We start from the raw sequence: 15111 nt of genomic DNA on the forward strand, positions 1-15111 counted from the left end.
AGAAATTGAACTGGCCAGCACAGTAGCCTATCTGCTCATGCAGATATGCCAACACATGTAATAAGGGCTGTAAGGCCTGCTGTAGGGGTGACCTAACAAATGTTACATGTTGCGTTAGGGGACATGGCACACAGGTATGTGACATGTTGTGTTTTCACTTTTTAGAGCACCTTGTCACACAGCCCGCAGTCTCAGTCTGTATGTGTTTGGTGCTGGGTCCCTTAGAGTGGCACAAAATATGCTGCAGCTCTAGGACCCTCTTTAGTATTTCTGCCCCGGGTACAAGAGGTACCACTTACTAGGGACTTACAGAAGTGCTAAGGGCCTGGTCGCTTGGTGATCAAAGGACCAGTTGTCTTGTTTTGGGGAAAGAACACTGGTGACCTGTTTAGCAGGAACCCAGTGCACTTTAGTCAAAGTTGCATCAAGTACCAGGCAAAAAATGGGGCTACTGCAACAAAAACCCAGTTTCCTACAATGCTTATTAAAGAAAGATGGGCTATTGCACCTTTCGATTCTAGTTCACCTGTTCGTGCATTCTATTTAGATTGAGGAATTCTTTGGAAAAACCCAACTTCAGAAGAGCTAGGGTACTTTTAACTATGGGCAAATTTCTCGTCCAATTATCGCGTTAATCACCGCTATGGCCCAACCTACGGCCATCCACTACCTCCCCTCGGACTACCTTGTCATCCCTTCAGAACTTTGGGGCCTGGCTTGAACAATTGTAAACGTAATCTGTAAATATTGTATCTCGTCTTGGTTAAATGATTATGTAAACTGTAAATACGTGCTCTTCTTTCCCTAGGTATGTTTAAAATCTTCTGTATATTGCTTTGCTTTCCTGTAAAGCACTCTGATACCCGAACGGGTCAATTTTGCGCTCTACAAAACACATAAATAAATAATAAATAAAAACTATAGCTCTTGCTTTAATGCTCTTCATTTTCTTTGACTTGTACTGAGCAGAAACTTGACTGTGCATAAGTAGCCCTGTATAGATTTTTAGCCTTAAGCAGTTGCATTCGAAAATGATGTTCATTAGATGGCTAGCTTTGAAAATAATTGCTCGATAACAGGACTAAACTTTACTTAGAATTTACTTATTCATTCTTGTGACTTGTATTGTGTGTATATGTTTTTTTAATATTTTGCTTGCTTTTTCTGTTTCCTCGTAGGTTCTTTCCGGTTAAAGTATGCCCCACCATCAGAAAGTCTCGATTCAGCAGAATGACAGTTTTCATCTGAATTGTGTACTCCACACTAGAGGAAAGAGAGCATGCATCAAAACTTAACTGAGTTACCAGCTGCTGTAATTTTCAACACATTTTTAATCCAAAGGTTATAATTACCCTATTTTAGGACAGAAACTGTGTATCAGACACTAAATTTTGTCAAGTGCCAAGTTCCACGTATTGGATGTTGATGATGGTTTTAAAACATGGTTTCCACTCTCCTCGTTGGAATCTGCCAGGGTAAATTAATCGTCAAGGAATGCTCTTGCCATAGTTGTTTTTCTAGCACAAAGACTAAAAATCCTGGGAGTCTTGATGGACCAATGTATAATCTGACAGATCACCCTTGGAGGAGTTGAATGTACTTAGAGTGCAGGTTTGCCTTCAGACTTAAGTTTGACACTCGCTGTATGCGATATCAAGGTTTTTGTTAAGTGATTGCAAACTAATCACTAGTATTTTTTTTATTGAACGAATTGCACTAAAGGAAATGCACGATGATTCAATCTCCACAGTTATTAGCACAGCAGAAAAACTGTTGGGGGTGAATGGAAGAGTCCGAAACAGTAACCTCTGCTCTTAAAATTGACTGATGTAAAACTTTGTGGCCTATTCAGTATTAAAATATAAGGGTTTTGCTCTGTTCCAAAACATAGACAAGGCCATTTTAATTTATTCAGCTAACCAACAAGCACTGCAGTGTCTGTATTGTCTATATGAAAACGTGTAACCAGCTGTGGAGTTAGCTTTGTTTTAAGGGTCCAAATGCACAGACTTTGAGTAATTCATTTTCCTTCGCCTATGTTTAATGTTCACTGCTGCCGACCATACACATGCTTCAACTCTTCAGACTAAAGTTTCTATCTCTGCATTGAAAATACAAATGTTTTACATCATCTTCATGAACCCAAGGAACTTTGAATAGTAAGAGCTTGAAAGCAACGTCAGAAGGTGAGGATTCTACCTGTACATTGGAAACACAGCAGACGTTTTAAGAGTTCAATAGCAATCAAGGCTTTAGCAACCGCTTCATTACTATTCATCAAAGGAATTTAACCCATATTTGTTTTGAAGTTGTGCTTTGTGAAACTGCCACATGCATTAATCGTAGGAACTCGAGAGGAATTTAAACCACTGATAAAACTCAAACTCCAGCTTTATATTGATGAAATAAGTTGCTACGACAAACGTACCCTTCCAGTTTTTCTGTCCTGAATGACTTTGAAAGGCCATTATTAGGATGTTTGTACTGTGCCACGAAAGATTGGAAGAATGGTTGCAAGGTCAGACTTCTTTCTCACAGTAGAAAGTATTTTGACATATCAAGCAGAAGTGGTCTTAATGAACTGTTCTTACACCTCTCGCCCCTCATTTCCTTAAGTTTTCCTCCAACTCTAAGGCCTTATTTCCCAGTCTCCTCCCCTCTTCATCAACCCTCCCTTCCAGACACACACACAAACACACACACACACACACAGATGCAACCCATACCTTCGATATAAACAATAAAAGTCTTCAATACTGAAGTTCACGCAGTATTTTTCAAAAGTTACACAATTGTGGAATCAGAAACTTAAACTTCTTCTTGTAATTGAAATATCATAGTTGTTATTGTAAAGATGTGGAATTACACAACCTTGCTTTTCAATAATGGCAATAACGTATGTGGTGCCATCTCCAGTGGCGACACAGCAGAACTTGCAGTTTTGTCATATTAGCAGTATCCTTCTATAGTAAAGTTCATTTTGTTTGCCTTTTTGTGTTCAAATTTTCTAATTCTAATTCTTTGTACTTTTAACTAGTAGAAAGGTTAAAACTAAACTGCCAGATTTGTCTGGGTGACATTGTATAGCAAGCAACAATATTTTAACTGTTGTAGTATGTCTATGCAATTGAGAATTTACTGGCTTTCGGTTTCCTAGTTGTGTGTGCACACAACACAGTATTATGAAAATGTCCTTTGCAATTACCTGCATTTATTGTGTAGACTTTTTTACAAGCAATATTGGATATAGAAGTTTGAATTGATGGCAATTTAAATAATGCAACTGAAACTTTTGCCTTAATGTTTTCAAAAGAAAATAGGATGACCACAAGGTTGAAGTGTAATTGCTTTTTCATCCATGTTTACCTAGGTCTTTTCCAAATAGGCATATTTGTGCTGGAGCTATACCCTTTGTTGGCAACTGAATATTCTAGACCCCACTTACTCGTTAGTAAATAGAGTGTCACAAGGTATGATTTAAGATGAAACTGGTGCAATCTTCAGGAAGAGTATGCTTGGTACTGATGGTCAGTTATATTAAAGCAGCCTTATCTTGTTTTTATTCATCAAACAAATCAGGTGGCAATCATCCGGGTCACACTGGGAAGAGAATTATGACATTTTACCGGTTTGTCCTTCCCCGATTGAACTGGTTTGCCTTCACAAAGTTGCCTATGTAAAGAAGCTTCAAACATATTATTACTTGCATGTTCCTGTACAGTTGAAGTTCTGACTGGAGGCCTGGTCAGCCCCACAGAAAAGATGTGTGTCTACCTCTTTTAGTTTGCAGCTAAGCATCTGGAATTATCAGGAGTTTTTGAAGGTGGGCAGTGTGAGACTCTAAGATTACTGTAATGATTTTTCTTGGAAGTCTTCCCTGTAAATATAATTTAGTTTGTGTTCTGTAAAGAAATGTTGGTCTTGGAAAATTGAGAGTATTAGTATTTATGAGAAAATGGTACATCTGAATGTCTGGGTCTTGACAACCAATAAATCTGTCAGCCTTGTGTATATGGAAGAACTAATGTAAAGGTCCATACTTTGTATTACTTTAGATGAAATGTTTAGGGGTTAAAGAGATAATCAACACTAAATAACCCTTCATGCTGCTACTTTACAGTTAATGGGCAAGAGTGGTTGGTAGAGCCAAAGCAATCTTCAAACAAGAGGGAGTAGGCATTTCTTGTCCCACAATGTCTTTCTGCAGCCCTTCTTGTCAGGCAAACATTTATCATATTTTGTGTTAAGGAAGGAAAACCCGAGGTGGGCAGTAAAGCTTAAAAAAATTGAAAAGCTTGAACAGGTTCTTGCCACCTCCTCAAACTCTCCTCTTTTATATTTGTAAGTAGGAGGAGATACAATAGATGTGTTATTTGTGGCTAGCCTGTTAATGTGGTTGCTACCACTAATGGACCCACCAGAAGATATTAAAAATCATTTCGTTGTAGTTTGTATGGCTCCAAGCTTTTATATCTCAGTCGCAAAGTATCAAGAACATTTCAAATGGACCTTAAGTACAGCACTTTATAGCCAAAGAGGGTGATTCTTTGAAAAAGCCTAGGTGTTTTGCCTGAGGAGCAAAGTACTTAGAATTAGGTCTGTAATTTTGAAAAGCCCAACTATATAAGGTGGTTGTGTGCCACTCATTTTATTATATTTAATGAACGTGTTTGATATGCATGATAATAGCTCCAGGCCTGATCATGTCCCTAAAAACTCAGACACTATGTAACCATTCCAAGGTGGAATTGTATATAAGATGTGATACCTCTGAACACATTTGTTTATTTTGATGCATTTTTGGTGCACCCATTGTAGAATGTTGTACAAAATATCTGGAAAAAATTATAAAGTCCATATTAGCTAATTATGCCTTCAAACACTACTTTAATGTAACTTATAGGAATTGAAGTAAATAAGGATTTTTATTTTTTAAGTACAGGAGTCACAGTTCTTGAATGTGTAAGGAATCCAACATCTCATTGTGTAAACTACATGAGCTGAGCTTTATGATAACTGACTGTGCGTAATCACAGGTTTCGTTTTTTTTTTTTTTTTTTTTTGGTTAAGATGTACATCACACACAAATTATAGCATCAACAGCAGAAGTTGGTCTTTACCAGTCCATATTGATAGCTTCCTTCCTAAGGAGTGTATCTTCAAAGATCATTTGGTCAAATGCAAAGCGAATTCTTGTTGCATAATATTTTTACATTTTAATTTGAGATCCAGCATATCTTATGTTGACCGTAGCCCATGCACCTGGATGTTAATAAAAAACAATAGTCCTTTGTTTCCAAATGCTGGCTGAGGCCAAAGGTAAATGCATCTGAATTAAAAGGGACAAACAAATAGCCAAATCAAAGGATCTCAGAACTCTTATAGTTAGTGTTACAAGAGGTTTTGGAGCATTGACAGCAAACCCTTAATCTTTTGGAAATAATTAACATTATCTTCTCTAGGACTTAAAGGTTAGTGAGAAATATGAGAACACTACTCTCATTGTGAGCCATTTATTTGTACTAGAATCAGTTCTAGTATTACGAGTTGTGCATGTGACTTTATAAGTATTTTTTTAAAAGGTTTTATAGTTTTGTAAATATTTAATATTTAGCTACTTTGAATTGTAATGTCTAGTATTCTGGTTTTTGGAATTTTTATGTAATACTTTGTTAAAAGTAAACTTGTACATTTTTTAGAATGACGTTTTTATCTGAGTAAATTTAATGTACTGAAGATAAAATATTGTTAAAAAATAAAGAAGATACATTTTAAAAGTGCTATTAGTTTCTTTTGTTTTACTGTTTTGCTTGTCGTATAGTTATATACAGTGTGAATGTATTTTTAGTCTTATGTGAAATTGTGCTCTTCTATCATGATGTGAGTATATATACTGAAAACAAAATACAAATACTTGTTTACAAATACACTTTCTTTTACTTCTGGCATCAGTTTAAAAAAAGTTTGATCTTTATGCTTTACAGAACATGTAAAAGCCAAAGAAAACTTCTTATGAGAATCATTTTTGCTCAAAGAAGTTACAGTGAACAAGAGTAGGTAGCTCAGTTTTCCTTTGAGTAGACTGCCACATTAAAACTAAGTAGTGTTTTCTGGCACTCCAATATTTGGCACTGTTATTTTTGGTAGACGCTTGAGAAAAGCCTAATTCAACAAATTTTTGGAAAATGTAAACAAAATGTTAGTGTTTTCAATATTGATCCTGTGGATGGCGTACAAGGAGTGGCATTCGTTACAGTGTCTGGAGTAATAATTACTGCTAGATATGGACATTTTTAAAAACCATTGGCGGGGCAGCAGGTTCAGAAAATAGTCTTGTACACTTTTAATCTCCTAAATTAACTCTTGAATCTTTTGTGTTCTCTGCATTTTTAGATTGATGGGATCGTAAATTGTTTGACATTGACTCTCTCAGACACAAAACTTGGATAGTTTGGCACTTCTGTTCAGACATCCTATTAGGACAAAAAGGACACTTCATAGATGCCATGGGGCTCGTCACTAACCTCCTTCAGAAACCAACACTGGCAAAGGCAAAAGATCTGGCTGTTTTCTAGTTTTAATGCATCTTGTTGAATAGCTGTTCCGATAGATACATTCTAACTGCAGCTTCTCTGCGATTTTAAAATCTAATTGCTTCTGAAACGATAGAATTATTACAGCAATTCTCCTGTACGCCAGTGGGTGGCGCTGCATGCCTTTGTGATAACTGCATACCACCATGGAATTGGCAGAGCGGAGCCACATATAAGCACCACCCCTGTGCTCAGATGTCAGTTGCTTTCTTTCTGTGCCCTTCAACTTGAATCTGGAACTGTGCTCCAAATTTGTCAGCTTTCCGACAATTGTTATCCTCCCGAAAAAGACAGGATCATGCTGTGCCAAGACTGCAGAAAGTAGATGTCAGAATGCAGACCGGTAAAAGTTCTGCTTTTAGGCTCTAGACACACACCAAAGTATGCAGCAAGTGGACCCTTTTCCACCCAAAGGCAATTCAGGACTAGGAAGCAAAACTTCATGTCACCAAACATAAGGAATACTTGCAGTCTAAGTGTAAGTCCTGCTACCATTTCAAGTCCAGGTCCGGGCTTTATCATAGTTCAGTCATGCGGCAATCGTGCCTTCAAGGAATCAGAAAGACTTGATGGTGACGGAAAGAGGATGTTTTCTTAACCTAATCTAGACCTTAGATCTTGCAATGCAATTTGACATTTGGAAAGGTATATACCCATGCACTATGGGATAAGGGCAGCCCAATTTAGCCAGCTGTCCTGGAGGACCTCAGGGCTTTCTTGCCAAAATGATATAAGATGGTCAGGATGCTGCCACATATTGTATTGTATTGTAATTGCATTTATATAGTGCTTACTACCCCTGACGAGGCGTCAAAGCGCTTTTTTTGCGGGTAGCACGCCATTCCGGGACCCATAGAGGATTAGTGTTGAATTAGTATAGTGAAACATGCAAGTACATTTTAAGTGGTGGATAGGTTAGTCGGTTATTTGGATTTGGAATGATAGCAGAAGGATAGAGGAGGAAAAAAAGGTTTGTATTTAAATAGCGCTTGTTACCCCTGATGCGGTGTTGAAACATGCTATTCAGGAAGCCCATAAAGAATTAGTGGTGAATTAATATTGTGAAATATGAAAGTAATTTCAGTGGTGGATATTAGTCAGTTAGTTGGAGTGAGAAGGATAGCAGAGGAATAAAAGGGGAAGAAAGGTTTGCATTCATATAGCACTTTTTACCCCTGATGGATGTTGAAGCGTTTTCTGGCGAGTAGCACGCCACTCTGGAACTCATAAAGGATTAATGTTGAAAATTAGTATAGTAAAATATGAAGTAATTTCAGTAGTGGATATGTTATTCAGTTATTTGGGTAGGGAAGGGTAGGTGGCGGGATAGTGAAGGGAAAGAGGTTTGTATTTATGTAGCGCTTGCTACCCCTGATAGGGTTTTGAAGCGCAAGTAGCAAGCTACTCTGTAACCCATCAGGATTAGTGTTGAATTAGTATAGTGAAACATGAAAGTACTTTTAGTGGTGGATATGTTAGTCCTTTATTTGAATTGAGAAGGGTTGGGGAGGGGTAGAAAAGAGGGAAGAGTTTAGAAAGGTTTGTTTTTGGGGATCGGTATAGTAAAAGAGGTGTAAGATGATGCAAGGAGGGTAGAGTAGGAGAGAGTCTAGAAAGGGTTACTTTGGGTATCATAGTAGTGGTATGGGGTTTGGGGTTAAATGAGAGAGTGGATGTAGAGGATATATTGAGCGAAGTATAGGCTGAGAAATAGGGAAGTGCATTGCAAATCTAAATTAGAAGAAAGTGATAAATATATAGATCCATAAGTAAATTGAAAGTATATAGATGCATAATGGAGGTATGTATATTGGGCAGCATTTCTGGCCCTGGACCGACCAGTCTCGAACAGGCTCAAACAGGCAACTGTCCTTGTCCTCTCCGCCCTTAGCCTCGACGCCCGGACTGAGACGCCCTAAGCCTGGCCTTTTATAGCCCTAGTAGTCAGGTGACCCCGTCAGCCAATGGGAACCCTAGCCCTAACACTATCCAATCACAACACTAGCCCTAAAAATCTAGAACCAATAGAAGACCAGGACCTTACAGCCAATCTTAGCCCTAGTCCAAGCACCCAATCAGTTCAAAAGCCCTAATCTCTACGTACAATAGAGGCCTTAGCCTTACCAGTAGTCCCACCCCAAGTCCAAGCAACAAATGGCACAGGAATCCCTTGTCCCTACTTCCAATAGAAAGCCTAACCCTACTCTTAGTCCCACAACGAATCACACCAGAAGCCCTAATCGCTACTTCCAATTAAAACTCTGACCCTAGACCTAGTCCCACCCTAGTCCCAACAACCAATAACACAGGTTTCCTAGTCCCTACTACCAATAGAAACCCTAACCCTAGCCCCATCCCTACATTGATTGAATCGCAGACCCAGAAACCAATCAGAACACTCAATTATCCAGTATTATGGGTGTCTTTCATAGATTCACATGCCTGAATCATTCCCCATCGTCGGAATGGGAGTCCCCGGTATATAAATAAAGTAATGTCCTATAGACATATAGAGAAATAGGCCTATAGACCTCACATTAGTAACATATCTGCGTCCTTTTGTAAAAAAGGACCAAACTCTAGAAACGAGCCAATCAGCTGTCACCTCCCTCTAGAACCCTCCTGGAAGGAGCCTCAGTCCCTCAGATTTTGTACTGCACATTGTGCTAAGGGAGTCTCCTCTGAGCTCTGCTCAGGTTTGTTTCTCTCAACTGGTTTTCCAGTGTTTTTTGGATAATTTCTCTTCAGAGTCTACTTGATTATGGCTGACACACCAAAAAAGGGTCTTTTTAGATCCTGTAGTTCTTGTGGAAAGAAAAGGCTGCATATTCATGACCAGCATAAGGACTGCCTGTACCCTGACCATTTGGCTAAGGACTGCAAGGTATGTCATACCTTTTCTACAAAAACCCTCCAGGACCGTGAAGGACGCCTCTTAATTTGGTTCCAGAGGCTTAAAGACAGGGACCACCTTAATTCCTCTGAAGAGAGTGAGGGCTCTTCAGTCTCTTCAAAATTATCTCTGAAGAGACCAAGGGTGGCTTCCCCTAGCCCTACGGCTCATCCTCAAAAGAAGACATAAAAAAAATCTTCAGAGGTTCTGATTAAAACAACTTCTGTGAAGGAAGATCACAGCTTCAAAAAGCTGGTTTTGACATCGTCGACGACAACATCGTCGACTGCATCTTCATCGTCGAAGAAAGCTGTAGCTGCAGTTTCTTATGTTTCTACGTCGACGACGACAGTCTCTACATCGATGGCATCGTTGTAATTATCATCGTCAACGACGATGACCCCATCGTCGACGGCTGGTAAGACTTTGTCGTCGACGATAGCCATTAAGAGGGTGCCGTCCAGGGCACAAGTCGTAAAAAAATAAGTGGGGGGACGCTGTCACCGGAAGTGACGTCATGAAAGGTGGCTTTCACCATCAGGCTTGGATTTTTTATTCAGGAAAAAGTGCCCATTAGTGCTACAAATACAGGATACATCAAACAGCCCTGAATCAAAATGGTACGTCAAGGAGGAGTTCAAAGCAAACACACAATGTTGATTGACCCTTCCGGATATGTTACTTCCACCACACACGTAGGATGTACTCTGTATCTCCTGCAAATCGAGCAGCGTGTTGAAATTCAATGAAAGCTTTAAACCATGTGCTCACAATACAAACATCAAAAATAATTAGACTGTCCTTTATTCCCAGGGCCGGGTTTGTTGTTGAACAACCACCGCCTGGAGTAAGGTACATTGATTTACAGGAAATTGCCCGCTCATACGCGTATTAGTCATTATAAATACTACTGTTGCAGCCAATGAACCCTGATAAGCCGCGGTTATCCGAGCCGAGTGTGTCATCAGCGCGTCAGTGTCTGTTTACAAACAACTCCCTTCCCTAACACTCTCTTTCCCCCCCTCAGAGTTCAGAAAAATATTTGCTTCGGATGGTCTCGTTTGAACTGCACGCAGCCTCCCTCGCGGCTCTTCTGCAACCTGCCTATGTGCTGCTAAATATGTTCAAAGAGGGCATCCGAACAGTCAAGTGGAGCGAGTAGGCGAGTAAAGTGGTTTTCCTGGGAAAATCGTCTTCTTTAAGAACAAAAAAGCATTTCTTTCTCTCTCCAGCTGTTTGGCAGGGGGGACGGTGTCCCCCCACCGCTCCTGATAAAATAAGTGGAGGGATGCCGTCCACCTGTGTGGTACCCCGACTCGAGCCCTGGTGCCGTCGACGTTGAAACCCCGTCGACGCTGACCTCGCCAACGACAACCTCGATGACGAAACCAATACCGTCGACTTCGCCAACGAAAGCACTGTCGACGAAGAGTTCATCTATGAAAACACAGTCGACGAAGGGCTAGTCGACGAAGACGCCGACGACGAAAGAACCGTCGAAGACATCGTCAACGATAGGACTATCATTGCCGTCGACAGCGGCCCCGTCGACGATGATTCAACCGACTATGTCAACTGTCGACGCTCCACCGTCAACTATCATACCGTCGACGGTGATAGATTCTGGCCTACAAGCAACATGCGTACGCCTTAGAATCACAAAAACGGCGCTGACGCCGGCATTGACATATCCAAGCCGGGTCCAACCAATTCCTCCAGCATGTCTCCTACAGGAGGAAGACTCAGATGATGGTGACATGTTCCAAATGGCGACAAGTCCTTCGGAACTCAATGTGAAGTGTCAAAGTTCAGATGAGGAAGTTCGGGAGGAGGTATATCGTCAACCACCTACTCCTATGGTTTGTCTTCCAGCATCCTTAGTTACGGATCTGCAATACCTCATTCAGGACTACAAGCAGAGGTTTCCGGAGTCGCCGGCTCCTCCGCCTGCCACAGTAACACAGTCTCCAAGACCACACCACCACCTTTAACTATTCAACCAGAGAGAGTTGAATTGCCGCATCCTCCAACTTCTGATGAAGAAGAGGAAGATAAACAAGAAGAGGGTGTGCTGCAGGATGTTCAGTCTGTACATGGCAACTGGTATGACTACGTCATTCCTTCTCCCACATCCCCAGTACCAGCGCCCGCGGATTCACCACCAGGCGACATTGGAGGGTTCCATAATGTGGTAGAGAGGGCTGCTCAACGTTTTAAGATCGCAATGGTCTCTCAGGAACAAGACTGCTTCTTGTATGACTTCAAAGAACCTCTCAAAGTGGTTAGGTCAATACCTATGATCGATTATCTATGGACCCCGGGGGTTAAAATCATGCAAAATCCCGCTTCCGTATCTCCAGTGATTCCTCGACTGGATAAGAAGTATAGAGCACCAGATACTGCTCCCGCCTGCTTGATGGGGCACTCTAAACCGGACTCAGTGGTAACGCAGGCGGCCCAGAAAAACCCCAAAAATCCTTCGGCCCCATTATCGGCACCTCCTGATAAGGAGGGAAGAAGATTGGATAACATTGGGAAAAGGTTTTCATCAATGTCTGCAATGACAGTGAAGGCAGCAAATGCCTTAGCGATGTTAGGACGTTATAATAGGCAACTATGGGCAGATATAGCCCCATATCTGTCAGTGTTGCCAGATTCTACCAAGGAGGAGGTGAAAAAGATTTTGCAAGAGGGTGAAACATCGGCATCCGAGATAATAGACTGTGTGATGGACATCGCTACCACAGGGTTCTACCAGTTGGCTGGAGCGGCAGTCTTGAGACGCCAGGGATGGCTGAAAGCAACTTTGTTCCCCCCTGAGATGCAAACGAAGATATTGGACATGCCCTATGATGGCCAGTTACTATTCGGCTCCAAAATTTATGAGGCACTTCAAAATATTAAAAAGGACACAGTCACAGCGAGAGCTTTGGGCACTCTCCAGTACAAAAACCAGTCCTTTCGTGGAAATCGAGGAAGAGGCCAGTCCTCCTATAGAGGAAATTTCCAATATAGGTCTTCATATTTGTCAGGCCAGAGCCGACCCCAATTCCAACCACTCCTGCAGCAGAATAAGCAGTCCTCGTATAACAAGTCGTCCTTTCGGGATAGAGGACAATGGAAAAACAACGGGCGTAGACAATGACATGTTTATTTAGCCAGTCCAAACTTCATTTCACTCATCAAAAATTCGAGGAAAGATTTCCCGCTTCTTACAAAATTGGAAAAAGATTACTACGGACCGTTGGGTTCTTCAATTAGTGCAATTCGGCCATTCAATGGAATTCATGCAAATCCCTCCCCGAACCCCTCCCCGTCCTATGCATCACAAAAGTCTACGGCTGCTTCTGCGGGAAATCTCGATTATGCTGCAGGAAGGAGCAATAGAGAAGGTAACCCCATCTCAAAGGGGAAAGGGATTTTATTCTCGTTTCTTTTTGATCTGGAAAAAAGTGGAGACCCATCTTGGACCTCAGGGCCCTCAACAAATTCCTGAAGAAGCAGTTGTTTCACATGATGACGATTCAGGAGGTACTTCAGCTACTAGAAGATTATATAGCGTCCCTAGACCTTCTGGACGCTTACTTCCATATCCTGATTCTCCGGAATCACAAAAATTTTTTAAGATTCGCAGTAGCAGGCAGGCACTTTCAATTTCGCGTCCTGCCCTTCGGGCACAAGTCTGCACCTCGCATTTTCACGAAATGTCTTTCTCCAGTGGCGGCTTACCTCAGGCAGCGCCATCACCAAGTCTTTCCGTATCTGGACGACTGGCTGATCAAGACTCCATCCTTTGAAGACACGTCCAGGTCTTCCGACGCTCAATCAGGAATAATCAGTCCTGCAACCTTCTCAATGCATCAATTTCCTGTGTGCACCCTGGACACACGTTTGAAGAAAGCTTTCCCATCCCAAGAGAGGAAGAACGAGCTTATGGTGCTGGCTGTTCTAGTGGCATCAAAGAAGACATTGTCGGAGGCGTGGCTAGCAGCCGAGCATGGCGGCAGCCTAGAAGGCGAGCTCCGGGAGTGAAGCGGCCTCTCAATAGATCCGGACACTCATCCGTCACATTATCGGGTCTCTGAGGGAAGGACCTGTGGTTCGGGACCGAGCGCCGCATGCGGAAAAAACTCTGAGGTCTATCTGACCACGGACGAAGAAGCGACATCCGACTGCGCTGGTGGCCTGTGAGAAGAGGTAATCCAGGGATTCGGATGCGGAGCGCAGCCGGCCGGAAGTGTCACCAGTGCGGAGGAGACTCACCGGAAGCGCCCGGTGGCCGGAGGAGGACGGTCCCGGAGCCGAAGAAGCAGAGCTGCGGGAGGAGCGGAAGAGCAGTGGACCCCCCCCCTCGGGCACGGTGGTAAGGTGAAGACGCAGCCTCGGGGCCCCACAGCGATACCTCGCATGCAAACAACGTAGACGGCGAGATTAGGGGGAGGGGCGCCGGCGCCATTGCCGAAGAGAATCAAGCACAATAGTGAAGCCCCGAAACACTTTTTAGAGGCAGCAACGCGGGGGGAGCGGCGGAGCGGGACCGGTGGCCGCGGCTGCGGCAAGAAGACCCCCCCCCCACCTCCATGAATGCTGCGGGCATCATCATATAAGCCCCTACAGTGCGCTAGATGGCCTGAGACACTGGTGGGGCCATACCATATCAACAAGGACAGACTGCTCCTCCTGGGAAGCAGCGGTTGCACAGGGGACTCATTATTGAAAGGGGCAAAGAGGCTCCGGGACACGATGGCATTCAATGATCAGACAAAGTGAGGTGCAAAGATCATTTACCTGGCTGGGGAGCACCGAATAAACACGGACAACTACAGTCACGTCAGAAAGAGTGACCAAGAAGGTCAGTGTTGGGTACAGTCCAGACTAAAAGAGGGAGCCTTAAGTACTGCTTCAATACGGCCTAACGCTCCGCTAAGGGAGTAGTGCGGGCGGATCGGCAGAGAAGGCTGGTGGGAAGGGGACAGAGCCACCACGTACCGCAACGCGAAGAGGCCCCCGTTCTGCGGAGAAGGTAGCGACACTTGGTGGTGGCACTACAAGAGGCTCCGAGACCCCCGACCGGATCTGGACCTAGAACCAAGTATCCCACTGCGGTGCAGGAGGAGTGATATCCGAGATCATCATGGCTGGTAAGGGACCCAAAGGCAGCACAACGCAGACTCGCATCGAAAGGTACGCCTGCGACAAAAGTGCCTCTCCCCCCGCTGATGGAAAAGGGCAAGCTGCGAAATCATCAGACGTGGGTGGTGGGAAGAAGGCGACGCTGGATGACGTGATGCGGGCACTAGCACAAGTTCAGACCACGGTGGGCTCTATCTCTACCGAGATCACATTGATCCGAGCGGACCTCCACAAGATGTCTGAGAAGGTGGGGTCGCTAGAACTAGTCACAAAATCGCTGGTGGAGGACGTGTCAGAACTACAGACGGAAATGGAGAAAATGGCGGTCGAGAATAAACTTCTAAAAGAAAAGTTGGACGACCAGGAAGGGCGCTCTAGGAGGAACAACATAAGAATTCTTGGGGTTCCGGAATCTGAGGGCACTAGAGCGACGGACCTCTTCGTCGAGGATTTGATCAAATCGAAGCTCCAGCCTAAGGGACTGTCGACCTT

At 43.0% G+C, this 15111-nt stretch overlaps 1 protein-coding gene across 2 annotated transcripts in view; it reads left to right on the forward strand.

Annotated features, from left to right (window-relative positions):
• The window catches only part of ZCCHC14 (zinc finger CCHC-type containing 14), a 749748-nt gene extending 743967 nt beyond the window's left edge, over positions 1-5781 (forward strand). For both annotated transcript variants that reach the window (XM_086945829.1, XM_086945830.1), the window contains exon 13: positions 1179-5781. In XM_086945829.1, coding sequence (XP_086801955.1) covers positions 1179-1234 — 56 coding nt within the window. In that variant the 3' untranslated portion in view covers positions 1235-5781. The remainder of the gene's footprint in view (positions 1-1178) is intronic.
• The last annotated feature ends 9330 nt before the right edge of the window (positions 5782-15111 follow it).

The sequence above is a fragment of the Lissotriton vulgaris genome, chromosome 12, assembly GCF_964263255.1.
Source record: "Lissotriton vulgaris chromosome 12, aLisVul1.2, whole genome shotgun sequence".
In the NCBI taxonomy this organism is placed as follows: Eukaryota; Metazoa; Chordata; class Amphibia; order Caudata; family Salamandridae; genus Lissotriton; species Lissotriton vulgaris.